At 43.1% G+C, this 16,385-nt stretch overlaps 1 protein-coding gene across 2 annotated transcripts in view; it reads left to right on the top strand.

The window, feature by feature from the left end:
- Positions 1–16,385, top strand: part of plxnb2a.1 (plexin b2a, tandem duplicate 1) — a 230,550-nt gene that overhangs the window by 212,627 nt on the left and 1,538 nt on the right. For both annotated transcript variants that reach the window (XM_026148328.2, XM_080291728.1), the window contains 13 exons: positions 426–607; positions 699–765; positions 2,652–2,798; positions 3,051–3,128; positions 3,413–3,491; positions 6,898–6,998; positions 10,199–10,280; positions 10,441–10,592; positions 10,852–11,012; positions 13,737–13,884; positions 14,660–14,724; positions 15,141–15,216; positions 16,227–16,301. In XM_026148328.2, coding sequence (XP_026004113.2) covers positions 426–607; positions 699–765; positions 2,652–2,798; positions 3,051–3,128; positions 3,413–3,491; positions 6,898–6,998; positions 10,199–10,280; positions 10,441–10,592; positions 10,852–11,012; positions 13,737–13,884; positions 14,660–14,724; positions 15,141–15,216; positions 16,227–16,301 — 1,413 coding nt within the window. The remainder of the gene's footprint in view (positions 1–425; positions 608–698; positions 766–2,651; positions 2,799–3,050; positions 3,129–3,412; positions 3,492–6,897; positions 6,999–10,198; positions 10,281–10,440; positions 10,593–10,851; positions 11,013–13,736; positions 13,885–14,659; positions 14,725–15,140; positions 15,217–16,226; positions 16,302–16,385) is intronic.

Here is a 16,385-nt window from a genome sequence, read left to right on the forward strand (position 1 = left end):
CGTGGCTCAGGGGGTTGGGAAGCGTATCTGTAACCGGAAGGTCGCCGGTTCGATCCCCGGGCTCTCTGTCCTGGTCGTTGTGTCCTTGGGCAAGACACTTTACCCTACCGCCTACTGGTGTTGGCCAGAGGGGCCGATGGCGCGATATGGCAGCCTCGCTTCTGTCAGTCTGCCCCAGGGCAGCTGTGGCTACAACTGTAGCTGCCTCCACCAGTGTGTGAATGTGAGAGTGAATGAATAGTGGCATTGTAAAGCGCTTTGGGTGCCTTGAAAAGCGCTATATAAATCCAATCCATTATTATTATTATTATTATTATTCTTCCAGCTCAGTTTTTTTTTTTTTTATTTTCCTGCTTATTTTTCTGTCTTTGTATCTATTTCTATTCATGTAGTTATTATCATTAAATTTACTGTCATATGTGTAGTTTATCCACACGCTGGAGAGACGTCCAGACTTTAACGCCCGGTCTCGGGGTTATTTCGCCTCTCTGTTGACGGTGGCGCTGCACGGCAAACTGGAGTATTACACGGACATCATGAGGACGCTGCTGCTGGAGCTGATGGACGAGCATGTGCAGAACAAAAACCCCAAACTCATGCTCAGGAGGTGAAGACAGGACAGAGACTCGGTGGTTTATTCTGTGAATGTCGTAGTGATGGAAAAGTGATCTAATGTCTCCCTCTGTTTGTGTATCTAGGTCAGAGACAGTGGTGGAAAGGATGCTTTGTAATTGGATGTCCATCTGCCTCTATCAGTTCCTCAGGGTAACACTGATTTTCTTTTTCACTTACTCCGTGTCACACATTCCTTTCCTTCGATTTGTTTTTATGTCCTTGTCTCTTCGATCTGTTTCTCTTTCCTGCTTTTTTCTGCCTCTCCTCTTTGTTCCTCAGTTATAATTGACTCTAATAAACTTTCCTTCCTACTGAAAGCAGATCTTAAACCTGTATTTTGTGCTTGGTGTGTGTTTTGTTTTGACCAATTTGGGATTTTTTGCTGTTTACTCTGACAGCAGCTGCAGATACGCTGTGCATTAGTTTCTATAATTTAACCCACTCATAATAAACACAGTTCATGCTTCAGCTCCAGAGAAAGTTTACACCACGGACATGCTTTATGTTTTCATAGAGACCAGCAGTTGTGCTGTGAATGTATTTATGACCCAAACTAAAAAGTTGAACATATCCAGAGAGTTCAAATTCAAACAGCAGGATACTAAATCTGAACAACAGGAAACCCACAAGACAAAAAAAGAATAACAAACTGCCTCTCACTTTTCACAAAGAAAACAAAATGTGAAAATTCACATAAAGAAAAAAGATCTGTTCAGCAGTTCAAAAAGCAGAAAAAACCTGCAACTAACAACTAAAATAAAGAAACGACTGTTGTGACTGACACCCTGACAGATCCAAAGCTTCCACATAATACAAAAGGGTCTGCAGTCCTTTTTCAAAACTCTTTTGTTTGTCTTTCATTCTGTATGTAATGGGTTTTTTTGTTTTCTTTTTCTTTTTTTTGGAGGGGGGGGCAGTTTGGCATAATTTGTCAGAGAAAACTGACAAATTATAAAATATAAGTACTTTAATAATTTCAATAGTGAGAAAACAACCTTCTTTGTCTCCTTTTTATATTTAATAAACCTTAAATTCTACTATTATGATGAACACAGTTAATAAAAATATAGTATAAATTGATATTTAACTTTAGTAAACAGTTACACTTGTTATTAATAAATATACATAGATATATTTTCTTAACCAGTTATCCAACTCAGGGTTGTTGGGAATGCTGGAGCTTTTACCAGCTGTCAGTGGGTGGTCAATTCCCCAGTCTGTCATAGGGCTAGCACACAAACACAAACAGTCAATATTGAATCAGTAATTAAAGGCCCGTACAGTTGTGATCAGAAGTTTACAGCTACTCCTCATGGGCATGAGTGGTGATTTTGGACTTTGTGCAGTGTACCAACCCAGAGCGTGGTGCTACACCACCATCCTTGACAGTTGGAACAGTGTTCAAACATACATCTCATCATTGTGGCGAAACATAAAACTTTTCTCAAAGACATTTAGATCATCCGTGTGTGCAGCTACAAAATTTCAGTCGACCTTGAAGGTGTCGTTTTCAGGGCAGCTCAGATTTTTCTCTCAGCACACGGTAATGTAAAACTCTTTTCCTGTGGGCAGTGACGCTGTTGTCCAGCAGGGCTATTTCTCAGCATCCTAACCAGTTTCGTATCATCCGAGAGTGGCAGTTTGGATCTTCTTTGAGACCTTGGCAAAGTAGTGACACATCTGTGTAACTTGTACTTCCGGAAAGTTGTTTTTAACGGATCATCTTGGAATCTGCAGTTATTAAGACTTGGCTCCAAGAAACTTTGTGCAAATCTGCCAATTGTCTTTCTCTCATGTTCACTGGATTCATTGGACTTTTCCATTGTTCTTAGTATACATCAATCAAAAAACATTTTAAACACAAATTCAATGGTCATGTTAGGGTCAGTGGACTGCTGGGTTTTTACTACTAGAAATCTTTGGTAATCCATAGTAAATAGCGCAGATGAGAGTTATGGCTTATTTATAAAAGAACGATACTAGATTTTTATGAGACCTTAACTCTTTTTTTTAAGACGTTGATGTCTCTGTTTCAGGACACGGCAGGAGAGCCTCTGTACAAACTGTTCAAGGCCTTGAAGCACCAGATTGAGAAGGGTCCCGTGGATGCCAAGATGAAGAAGGCCAAATACACGCTGAACGACACGGGACTGCTGGGAGATGACGTCGAGTACTCTGTGCTGGTCAGTATGAACAAAAGCACCGCAGTGTGCAGTCTTCCTTCACACACACGTTAAGTTGGAGAGATTATGTATCTCACCGGTTTGATAGCAGCAGCAGCCAGGGAGAGGGAGGTGTGTCAGTTGTCCATCAGAGCGGACCCCCAGCTCCAGAATGAGTCATGCTTTGGGTCGTTGGTTGCATAATGAAAACAAGCCTTCACTGTGGCTCCACTTTTACCTTCTTGCATCTTCCCGGTGTGTTTGTGCTGTCAGACTTTGCAGGTGTTGGTGCATGGGGAGGGACCAGATGTGACTCCGGTGAAGGTGTTGAACTGTGACACAATCTCCCAGGTGAGAATCTTCTTCTATTTTCAGAGTTAAATTTTTTTTTGGTCGTTGTCGTCAGGACTGTTTGATCTCTGGCTGAGTTTAAAAACGAAGAGAAGCTTTGCCGTATCTTTCCCTGCCACCCTGCACTTTGTCCTTAAAACTGATCGAATGTCTAGAATAGTTTGAGGTAGTTGCAAAACTTCTGTCTGTCGATATTCTGCAGCTAATAAATGTGAATGAGATATCATTGTCTGTGTTTTGAGTTGACATTATGGCAGGTGAATTTGTAATTTTGTGCTCTGCAGGTGAAAGAGAAGATCATCGATCAGGTGTACAGAAATCTGCCGTATTCTCAGAGACCAAAGGTGGAGAGCGTTGCACTGGGTAAGAAACAAAAACAATCATTAAGCAGCTAGGAAAAATACAAATTATTGATTATTACACCCAGCGTTCAGCATCTTAAACTCCCGGGTTACAACAATATTTGTGGTGGTGGGGGTGGAGTATATAAAGAATATTTAGCTTTTTTGACCTTTAGATAGACCTTAAAACTATAATGTCACCTAAATAAGTCCTGTTTTCCTCACGTGTGTCCTTTCCTGAGCTGCACACCTCGAACAGCTGTCAGTCTACAGATCAGATTACTATGAGTGAATCCAGTAATCACTAAACTTAGAACCTGTTTTACAAGGTGAAGTAGACTAAAACATAACAAAAAGTGACATGATCATGCCACAATGTTAAGAAACTGATGGGAAAGTCTATCCACGGCACCATTATCCACAAATGAAGAAAAGTCCCGGGAGTGACTGGCCGACCAAAATTACTCCAAGAGCTCATCCATGACTCATCCAAGAAGTCACAAATGAACCCAGAACAACATCTAAAGAACTGCAGGCCTCTCAGTTAAGGTCAGAGTTCAGGATTCAACAATAAGAAAGAAACTGTGCAAAATGGCAACAATGGGAGAGTTCAAGGAGAAAAGCACTGCTGACCAAAAAGAACAGAAAGGCTCGTCTCATATTTACCAAAAAACATCTGGATGATCCCCAAAAGTTTGGGGGGAAAAACTTTGTGGATTGGCGAGACAAAAGCTGAACTTTCTTTATGAAATTTGAGTTGGATTAAACCTAATACAGCATTTCATAAAAAGAACATCATACCAGCAGCTAAACATGGTGGTGGTAGTGTGATGGTCTGGGGCTTCTTCACTGCTTCAGGACGACTTGCCGTAGTTGATGGAAACATGAATCCTGCTCTCTACCAGAAAATCCTGAAGGAGAATCTCTGGCCATCAGTTTGTGGCCTGCTGAGCTATGATCTGAAACATACCAGCAAGAGCATCTCTGAATGGTTAAAAAATAAATAAAATTTAAAGGGTCTAATCTATGTTAGTCCAGCAGGCCGTTCATGCTGGAAAACCCTCTAATGTGGCAGAAATAAAAGAATTCTGTAAAGAATGTGAACGACTCATCGCCAGTTAATGATTCACGTTTGCATTTCACTGACAGTTTAAGTACTGCAAGGAGAAAACAGGTCATCCTCTACATCAGATTAGCCTCACACAGATGTAGGTTTTGGAAAAAAGTGTTTCTTTCCCTTTAATAGTCCCTCCCTCCAGATACCACACACCCAGATGTTTTAACTTGATTGTAAAGATTAAGCATGAAGCTGCAGTGATGTTTAAACAGGTCTGTCAGGCCACTAAAAGACTACAAGGCTTCTATAAGGGAAGTGAGACGTGCTGTGAATAAGGATTAGCTGGATTTCAGGGTTGACCTTAAATACCCCGTAGCATCCTGAGACAGAGAATTTCATTAATCCCACAGAGAATTCCCACTGCAGCTGAATCACATATAACAGCCATTCTAGTGTGTGCCGTGTAAACTTTCAAACAGTTATTGCTGGGTATGAAAGTACAGGAATAATTCACCACTTCAAACAGGAAGTTTTAAGATGTAATATTCAGCAGCATGTGTCCTTTCTACGGCTGCATTTCCATCCACTGCAGCAGAGTTTTTATCCGGCAAACAGCTGGAATCTCACAAGATTCAAAACAGAATCCATTTTCTTCTCCCCGGACTTTAGTAGGTTGTAATGCTGCTATAGAGGTGTGATGACAGACTGATGATAATCATTTGATCTCCTGCTAAGTGCTTTTCTGAATGTGAGTACCTGCCAGAGTTTTTCATCCACAAACTTTTCAAAGATGGCAAAAGTCGCCTAACCACATGTTAACTATCGCTGACTTGTTCCTAAGCTGGTGCTAGATTGGGTCGGCCTGATGGGCGCTGCATTCTGCTTTTATTGATTGTTTTGCTGTCAGGTGATTGATGACGCTGTGGGCTTTTCAAAAGGTCATTTGGGAGCCAAATGGGTCGGTTGTGGACTCTGTTGTTTATTGCTTGTTTGCTGCTGACAGGCAACCTGAATATGTTTACAAAAATGTCTGAATTAAGATTGTACCGACTCAGCGGGTCTTTGATTTCATTAGTTCTTAGTACATCAGTGTTTGGGCCTTCTACTTTCTGTTGATTAAAGTTTTGGGTGTTTTTGTTGCTGTTTTTTTAATTTTTTGCTGTTAGCGAGCGATTACAAGTAATTCTGGTGATTGGCGGTTAAGTGTGCCTCACCCTCACCCATCCAGGTTGCCGACATGTTGCAAACTATCTGAATCGGTCTATGAGCACAACTCGTCTGGGACACGTCTCTTTGCAAAAGGGAACTGGACTGGTTGCCTGTGTCATTTTGTAGTTGGATGGCCATTCTTCGTCACCGTGACTATTTGTAGAATAATTTGACTCTGAACGTTTTAGTTAAAAGTGCCAGTTTATGGTAAAAATAAATGGCCTGTATTTGTATAGCGCTTTACTAGTCCTTAAGGACCCCAAAGCGCTTTACACATCCAGTCATCCACCCATTCACGCACACATTCACACACTGGTGATGGCAGCTACATTGTAGCCACAGCCACCCTGGGGCGCACTGACAGAGGCGAGGCTGCCGGACACTGGCGCCACCGGGCCCTCTGACCACCACCAGTAGGCAACGGGTGAAGTGTCTTGCCCAAGGACACAACGACCGAGACTGTCCAAGCCGGGGCTCGAACCGGCAACCTTCCGATTACAAGGCGAACTCCCAACTCTTGAGCCACGATTGTTTATCACAATAAATAACTCTATTATCACAAATGAACTGCATGTAATTGCCGATTTGAGTGCATTCATTCACAAACCCATAGCAGACTGTTAGCAGGCTGCCTCAGTCTTGATACCACTTTATCGCCATCTTGGTGCGCCAACGTTGCTTTGAAGACGACAACTGATTGTGAGACCAAAGCCATTTTCAAAGTGACCATTTCCAAGGTAACAAGATAAACTGGCATCAGTCTGCCTCTTTCTCTGTGGAGTATTTAGTCTTATGTTGCTAACATGGGAATCTATCACGGCCAGGCTGCCCTGTGGTCACTTTGGTTTGTTGATCAGTCTGACTGATGGATCATCCAATCAAGATTTTTATGGGCATAACTTCCTTTTTCTTAGCTGTGTGTAAGAAACCATCTGAATCATCCGCAAGGTGTAGATTTAAGCCCAGGTACTTTGGACCTATCCCATCCCGTATCAGAAATATCCAATACTGGGCAACCTATTGAACACAATAAGTGTTGAGAGGAGTGATGGTAGGAGCATATCCCACTGTACCTACAATGATTCACACACATGGATCAGGTTGGCACACCATCACTTTTGTGCTAAATTACATGTTAATTTCCTTCTGCTTGTCCCTGCAGAGTGGCGTCCCGGCTCCACGGGTCAGATCCTTTCTGACCTCGACCTCACATCCCAGAAGGAAGGACGCTGGAAGAGACTCAACACACTGGCTCATTACAACGTGAGTTCCACCTGCTGCACATGCCTATTTCTGCCCTGTGTCGTTTCCCCTTTTCCTTCATCCTGCTGAGTGTCTTATTACCAAACACTTCCTGTCATTTCCTGATGGTTAAACTGCTGTTTGTTAAAGATGAGGTCAATTGCAAGCAAGCACAGCGATGCCACACCTCCCACCGCTGCTGCTGTGATCCTGTACAAACAAGGTTAAATGCATCTCCGTGGACTGAAACTGTCCTACATGCAGTGGAGCGGTTTAAAAAGTCCAACATCACTCAAGAATTACCTGTTTGTCTCATGAGGCCGTCAAATAAGAGAAAACTGTCCCAGAAATCCCTGAACTGAAGTCTTTACTCATCAAGATGAAGATTTACACTCATCACATGCACTGAGTATAGTATAGTATAGTATAGTATTTATTTATTGTCATTGTCAAGAACAATGAAATTGCGTTTGGGGCTTCCATACAACCCAAAAAAAGAAGAAAATAATAAATACCCCTTAAAACCCAAGTGTACATATTTAACCCAGTGTGACTCCAATGCAATAAGACAATCCTTAGCAATAATGTTTGTAGAAATTCAGACAAAGACCTGAGAAACATGACAAAATACAACAATGCAACCCATTCAATATTATTGTACTGTGAGATATGATATCAGATATGATAGTTATCTATTTAAGAAAGGGGGGGGGGGGGCAGGAGGGGGAAGAGAATAAAGATATGATGCACCAATGTAGACCAGTTCATTGCTATTAAGAAGTTGGATATGGTTATTGTCCGTGAGAGGGGGGCAGAGAGTTCAGGAGCCTCACAGCCTGTGGATACAGGCTGTTGGCCAGTCTGGATGTTCTGGCCTGTATAGACCTGTACCTTCTCCCTGAGGGCAGCAGATGGAAAAGGTGGCGCGCAGGGTGATGTTGGTCCCGCAGGATACTGTGCACCCTCCTCAGACAGCGAGTGGGGAAGATATTACTGATCTCTGGCAGACTTGTTCCAATAATTCTGCCAGCTTCTTTCACCACCCGCTGGAGTGCTTGCTGATCGGCCTTGGTGCAGCTGGGGAACCACACTAGAAATCCATACGTCAGAACGCTGCTGATGGCACAGTTGTAGAAGTTCAACATCAGAGATCTGGGAATGTGTGCGCTCCGCAGTCTCCTCAGGTAGTAGAGGCGCTGTTGGGCCTTCCGTGCAACTGAGGTGATATGGTTGCCCCAGGACAGGTCCTCGGTCACAGTTACCCCCAAGAATTTAAAACTGCTCACCCTCTCCACCGCCTCACTGCCAATGAAGAGAGGCAGATGGTTGTTATGACCCCTCTTCCGGAAATCTACAATGATCTCCTTGGTCTTTTTGGTGTTTAAGACCAAGTTATTGTCGTGGCACCATGACTCTAGTTGTTGCACCTCTGTCCTATAGTTTGTCTCATCATTGTTGGATATAAGTCCGAGCACTGTAGTGTCATCTGCAAACTTAACAATGAGATTGGACGCGCAGGAGGAAATACAGTCATGGGTGAAGAGAGTGTATAGCAGAGGGCTCAGAACACACCCCTGAGGGGCACCGGTGTTGACCACAAGGGTGGAAGAGGTGTTCTTACCCACTCTGACACTCTGTCTACGGTTAGTGAGGAAGTCCACAATCCAGTTGCACAGAGAGGAGTTAAGTCCCAGTTGGTGGAGTTTGGGACGGAGTTTGTATGGCCGGATGGTATTAAAAGCCGAGCTGTAGTCTACAAAGAGGAGCCGTGCATAGGTGTTCCTGTGTTCCAAGTGCTTCAGTAATGTGTGCAGCACTGTGGCGATCGCATCCTCGGTTGACCGGTTCTCCCTGTATGCAAACTGGTGCGAGTCCAGGGATGGTGGAAAAGCAGCTCTGATGTGTTTAATGACCAGTCTCTCCAGGCATTTGGCGGGAATGGGGGTGAGTGCCACAGGTCTGAAATCGTTCAGACATGTGACATTTGACTGTTTTGGGATGGGAACGATGGTTGCTGCTTTGAAACAGGATGGTACCAGTGAACAGGACAACGAGGTGTTATATATAGAGGTGAAGACGTCCGCCAGGTCCGCAGCACAGTCTTTTAGCACCCGGCCCAGCACTCCATCTGGCCCGGCCGCCTTCCTGGTGTTAATGCTCCGGAACACACGCCTCAGCTCATGAGTGCTCAGGACTGGAGCAGGATCGGTTGAGGGGAGAGGGGACAGGACAGGGTCGGTGTTCTCCCTATCAAAACGGGCATAAAAGAGATTTAGATCCTCAGCCAATCAATTAACATTCCTCAGAGGTCATGAATGCTTTGGTAATCCTGGGTAAAAGTGTTAATGTGGCATCATTTAAAAAAACATTTTTTTATATTATTAGATGAATAATATTATTAGTGTGTTACTGCCCATCCAATGCAGGACGCCTGCAGACGAGACTCACAGAAAAAGGATCTTCTCCTAAATCAGTTCAGACGTTAACCTTTTATCGTGTTTTATCCATCTGTTTCTTAAGCGCTTATCCGGTGGGGCTGGAGCCCAACTCAGCTTTCACTGGGTGAGAGTCAGGTTACATCGTGGATAGGTCGCCAGGGCTAACTCAGAGAAACACAACCATTCACACTCACGTTCAGCACAGTGTAGAATCACCAGTTACTTTAATGCACATGTGGACCGTGGAAGGAGAGAACATGCAATCAATTAACTTTTCCTCATCTATCCTAAATGTATCTATTTTATTTACCTTTGTTGTTTCCTTCTTGGACTTGTCTGTTTTTATTTTGGTCAAAATGTTTTTGCACAGCAATTTTAATGTAGATTAGTGCCGTTCAGCACCAGTGCAGTTATTGATTTTCTTTTTCACATGTAAACTAAAGTCATGTGAAAAACTAAGTACACCTCACCTCTTCCATAGGAATGTTGGGGTCCTGAGCAAGTCGGTGTTCCCTCTGCGCTCTCTGGGTGTTTTTAATCATGTCTGTTTCTCTGTGTTGAGCTGAGCTCTTTACTTCTGCACCAAAATCACCAACAAGTGGAAGCGTAGAGAAATGGCGAGCCTCTCGAGACTCGTGCTGCACGAAGACCAGCAGGAATTAAAACGCCAGTCCAGTCCACTCTCCCTTCTGACATTTAAGGAAAATTTGTTTATTGAGAACGCTGCAGTGAGACAGAAAATCATCACTTCCCTCAATTTCTAACCGATTTCCTGTCTTACAGGTTCGAGACAACGCCACGTTGGTGCTGTCCAGAGTTTTGCACACACAGTCTTTCCACCAGCACCAAGACAGCCATGAAGAGAGTACGTCCACACACACACGCACACACACACACACACACACACACACACACACACACACACACACACACACACACAACACACACACACTTTTTCTGCAACTTTTAAATGCACATGAGTGAAAAAAACACATCAACTTCATGCAGTCCTGTCTCACCTGCAGAAAATGCCCTGCTGGAGGACGATAACACTTTCCACCTGGTGAGACAGCCAGATGAAATTGACGAGGTGAAGTCGAAGCGAGGCAGCATGAAGGACAAAGCGATGACCAAAGCAATCACAGAGATCTACCTGACGAGGCTTCTGTCTGTTAAGGTACAGCTGTGCAGTTTCACTGCAGATGTTTCCGTCATGTCTGCGAGTTTCTGATGCTGAAACTCGCAGACATGACGAAGTTCTCATATTTCTTAATTTGTGGGTTTTTTCTGCTTGTATTTGTTATTAGCAGATGCAATTCTGTTGATTGCACTGTCAGGACACTCTTATTTAAATTTTTAGATGTTTTTAATCTGAAGGGTCCTTTTTTCTATATTAAATAGATACATTTAAAACATTGTGTGTCTTTGTGTTACAGGGCACTTTGCAGCAGTTTGTGGATAATTTCTTCCGCAGCGTGCTGTGCTCGAGTTCCGTCGTCCCTCCGGCCGTCAAATACTTCTTCGATTTCTTGGACGAGCAGGCGCAGAGACACGACAATGTAGACGAGGAGACGCTGCACATCTGGAAGACCAACAGGTACAAAGACTCACCAAAAACACCAAGTATGCTATCCAGGTAACCTAAAATTCATCTGTGAAACAGCTCTGTGCAAAAGGGAACTCGACTCAACTGGTTGCCAGCTGATTGTATTCTGGTGTTATTCCTATATAAGGTTGCCGAGCAGTGTTATTGCATCGGTATTTGCGTTTATTGCCATTTTGATGCTTTGAAGACGATAACTTAGAGGTCGCAGACCTGGTTCCCGACTTCAATGCACAGAGGGACCATCATTAGGTCTTGCTGCAGTCTCCGACCTCTGTTTTCCCTCATTTGACGGTAACATAAGAAAGGTTAACATTTAGAGAAGTGTTTGTTTGTTTGTCAACTTGGCCCACTTGATCAGATTTTGAGTCTGACACCGCTGTTTTGGGTCTAGGATGATATCATGTACTGTGAGATTTAAATGCTGGCGACAAGAAACGTCTGAATGAGTGATCTGTGGGCCTGAAACTGTTCTAACGGCTTCATGTGGATCATGCTGTCAGTAAAGGCCTCAGAAGATGAGCTGATTCAGCTCATCTTCAAAGCTGCTGAGAATCCCGGCGTGAGATACAACCTGCAAAGAAAACCAGCTAAGAGAAATAATTATGTTGCTTCACTGCTCTGTGTGTGTCTGTGTGTGAGATACTTCATCAGCCAAAGGAGGGAGTAATTATGTCCTCGTCACTTCTAAATCGGGCCGTGGACCACATAAAAGCCTGATTTAATTGACAGGCTGTTATCAGGGCAGATAAACGATGACGGAGCAGAGACAACGGAGAAGGATAGAGAAACTGAGAGAGATGGGGAGATTGCTTTTTTTTTTTTCCCTTCCTCTTTTTTTTTTAAGTCCAAACTTCTCTGTTTTCAAACTGGCCTTGAGCTAAGCCTGTCAATCATCAGAGGCACACATACACACACATCTGAACAAGTTGGTAAATGAAATATTTATCAGCTCTGGTGAATTATTGATGGGGGTTATGGTCTGGGGAGGCAGTGAGGGTGGGGGGATGAAAGGAGAGAAGGAGGAGTAAAGGGAAATGGAGCGTCGGCTACATCCTGAAGTCTGAAACTGAGCATCTACTACAGTAAGCATTAGGGATGGGTACCGGTAATGGCACCGGTTCTGACATAAACTATAGTAACCAGACCAAAAAGCAGCGCACATTTCGGTGCTTTTTTTCCCCCTGAGATGTCATACACTTTGAATTCTAGCCAATCATTTTACCTTTGCAAGCGTAGTAGGCGGGCCCAGGCACGTACGTTCTTTTAGAGCAGAGCTACAGATTAAAATTTCCCAAAGTGAAGTCAAAGTCTGGCTGTACTTCACAGCAAAAGCTGCAAACTCAGCAGCCTGCAACAAGTGCTTTAAGCTGATACTGTGCAACACCTGGCGACGCATAGCGTTTTTTTAAAAGCCGAGAAATGCGCCGTATTTGATAGCTTGCTGCGAGACCTCACACCGTGCACATCTACTGCGGGTGTGGTGCCTGTTATCGGACCCGGAGTTAGCAACATCCCCCAAGAACCCAAAGAGTACAGTCTTGGCCCCTAGCCCTGCCAGTGTAGCAGAAATGATGACAGATGATGATGGCAGCAGCAGCCGTTCTTCTCTGCGTGAGTAGCTTATTGCTGTTCATGTGTAGTTTACATTGAGTAAGCTGACCACGTTATTACATTAATGCATGTAAGGTGAACTAGCAAACACTGTCGTAGTTACATGTGGCTGTCTTCTTGTTTGATGGCAGATACTCCCTTCACCCTGGCCAAAAAGGCTGAAATGACCAAAGAAAAAGTGGAAAACAGCTAAACATGAGAAGTTTTTGGACAAAGTGTGTGTTCTCCATTCTTTAAGCACTGGTTCGAGCACCGGTTCGAGCACCGTTTAAGCACCGGCACCATTTCAAAAGTACCGGTTTGGTACTGGTATCAGATAAAACCTAAACGATACCCATCCCTAGTAAGCATTGCTCCACCTGCCGAGCTTTCGGATCCATCGCTTCACATTTTCAGCTCGTACTCTGGCAAATTTTATTTTTTGGTTTATCACAAAAACAGAATTCTTGTTTTTTGGCCAACTATTGCTGAATGGACTTACAAAGTGATCCGGAAAGAGCTGCAAAGAACCATGACCCAACAAAAATGAGATGCAAGTTGGTCTCGAAAAGAAGAAAAATACTAATGTGGCAAAAACCACAAAAATGGAACCAAATGCTCACTTTAAAGATAAAGAACGGCCACAAAAAGATGCAAAATGACTAAAATTAAACACAAAAGTTTGAAGATAAACACAGAGAGAAACTAACGTATTAAATGAAACATGAATTGGTTCCAGAGATCCAAAACAATGTAAAGTAAAATTACCTTCATGAAATCCAAAATAACCAAAGTAAAACACATACTAACCACAAACACATCCAGAAGGACTCAAGAAAACAGAGGACCAAAGGACCACAAAGAGACACAAAAATACCCAAATAAGACTTGTATCATCTACGAACAGGTCAAAACCAACTTAAAGACAACTAAACTGACCACAAAATTCTTAAAAAGAGACACAAAATGGCAATAGACATCCAAAACTAAAGACGAACAAAATTACAGTACTGACATCCAAAACAACCGAAATGAAATATGATTGCCACGAACAGGTCAACAACAAATAAGAAAAATATTCCAGAGTCGTGACTTTAAGCAGCAGATGTCTTTGTGTGTCCTCAGCCTGCCTATGCGGTTCTGGGTGAACATCCTGAGGAACCCTCACTTCATCTTCGACGTCCACGTGACGGAGGTGGTGGATGCTTCGCTGCACGTCATCGCACAGACCTTCATGGACGCCTGCACCAAGACGGAGCACAAGCTGAGCAGAGTGAGAATCAGTCCGTTCAAAGAGCGCCATGTTTGTAACCCTGTGAATGTCTCTGAGAGAGAAGCGATCTGGGCCATTTTTCAATTACAACCACAACTACCCGCTGCAATTTCTCTGATTTCAGCAATTTCCTGCTATTTTAAACCAAATATGCGATCCATTTATTTATCAGCTCAGTAAATTTCTGTTTTGGACACAAGAGAAGAACCTCAGAGCCCCAGAGAGTCAGATGATGTCCACTTTTTGCCGTCATTTAAAATGTATTAAAGTAGATATTTGGTTATGCTCGGTGGATTTCTGTGATTGCTGAAGCAACCAGAGATTCTTTCAGGCAATTTATGGTTGTCAAATCAACAACAGAGAGGACGCTGAAGTGAAAGTCAGCTCTCTGTCTTGTAATCGCAGTAAAGACTGTTTAGACTTTTAAAGCCACATACCTTTTTAACTAGCTTTCTTCTGATTGGCTGCCCCTCGTTAACATAAGATTTGAACTGCGGGTGGGCGGGACTTCTGTGTTTACAGCCAGAGGTGGCATTTTAAGTGCAGTGTAGTTTTTGGTTGGTATTTACAAAAACCTGCTTTCTGTGCACACTGACATTGTGACAGGAACGTTTTGAGAGGTAGAGGGAAATCTTCTGTTATTTGAGTGTTTTTCTTGAACTGAAAGCTACATTTTCACACTTTTTGATGACGAGGAGGCAGATTTACCACCTTTTTTTTTTTTTTTGTCGTGTTCATACAAACATGCTCATCTATTTTCTCTCTCTGGCTGCAGGAGTCTCCCAGCAACAAGCTACTCTATGCAAAAGAGATTTCCACGTACAAGAAGATGGTCGATGAGTGAGTTTAAACTTCTAAATATCCTCAGAGAGGAAACGTGTGTGTATATGAAATGGTGTTTTGGCTGAACAGCAGAGTGAAATTTAAAAAAATGGCAGTGTGTTTGAATGTAAAAATGTGAGCTCTCAAATGTCTTTTCATGCATCACTAACCATTTCTTTTGTACTGATGGCTCTTGTCGGTGTGGTTTGACAGATGTTTGCTTCAGTCCTTTTGGATTTTCTAATATTTGGTGAAATCACGGCTGCTGAGCTTGGAGGCTGTTTGAAAAACCCCGTAAAACATCCTGAAGGTGATGTTTTACGGGGTTCAATTACCCTCAATGGTTAATCAGGACAGCCGTCTGATGATCCACTGCGTGATTGAACTCACAGAAACCACCTGATAGTTTGTTTTGACTGTTTCTCTTTCCACAGTTACTACAGGGGCATCAGGCAGATGGTTCCAGTCAGTGACCAGGACATGAACACGCACCTCGCTGAGGTGTCCAGGGTATGAACCCACCTCTGTTTGTGCTTTGTTGCATGTTTCATCCCTCTGCAGTGCATGTGCAAGTAGTTACTACTTATAGTAACTAACAGGTGAAGATTATACAAGATTATACAGTATACCTTGACAGTCCTGGGTTGAATCTTCTATTTGCCTTCAATCTGCATTAATTCGTTGTGGCACAGATTCGACAAGGTGCTGCAAACTGTCCTCAGAGATACTCGTCTACATTGACACAATGGCATCGCACAGCCGCTGCAGATTTGTCGGCTGCTTCAGCTTCCTGTTCTTTACCAAGAGGAGCGGCACCACCCGGTGTAGTCTTCTGCTGCTGTAGCCCATCTGCTTTAAGGATTAACATGTTAAGAGATGCTTTTCTGCACACTGTGGTTGTAACGAGTGGTTGTTTGAGTCACTGTTGTCTTCCTATCAGCTGGAAGGCTTCTGGTGATTCTCCTCTGACCTCAACGGGCAGAGAACTGCCGCTTCCTGGACATTTTCTCTTTTTCTGACTATTTTTCTGTGAACTCTAGAGATGATTGTGTGACAAAGTCCTATCAGATCATTAATTTCTGAAATATTCAGACTCTTCTGGCTATGTTCAAAGTCACTTCAATCACCTTCCTCATTCTGATAATCAACTTGAACTTCAGCAGTTCATCTTGACCACATCCACATGCCTACAGGCTCTGAGATACTCCCATGTGATTGGCTGATTTAGAGACTTGCCTTAATGAGCAGTTGAACAGGTGTACCTAATGAAGTGGCTTTCGGTGTAGAGCATCAGTATGGAATATAAAATGCAGCAAGTCAATTTTAACTATTTGCTAAACTACACATTCAACATTGGTTGAATCCTGAGCAGCTCCATCCAGTTAAGACTTGGATCCATTTATTTTTATTTTAATTAACCTCTGAGTATCAAAAGTGTGCAAAGCTTCAAAAATGTTTCTTAAGACTTGAAAGTAGATGCAGCACCTGTCTGAACTGTGCTCATGCTCTCTCCTTTGTAGCAACACACAGACAAGCTGAACACCCAGGTGGCCTTAAATCAACTGTACCAGTTTGCCAGCAAGTACTACGATGTGGTGAGAGCTGCTGTCTTCAATTTATCTACCTTTGTGCTGTTGTGTGTGCTGAATCCATGAGCTACAAGGGGGAAGAGAGCTGTT

This window comes from Astatotilapia calliptera, chromosome 17, assembly GCF_964374335.1.
Source record: "Astatotilapia calliptera chromosome 17, fAstCal68.1, whole genome shotgun sequence".
In the NCBI taxonomy this organism is placed as follows: Eukaryota; Metazoa; Chordata; class Actinopteri; order Cichliformes; family Cichlidae; genus Astatotilapia; species Astatotilapia calliptera.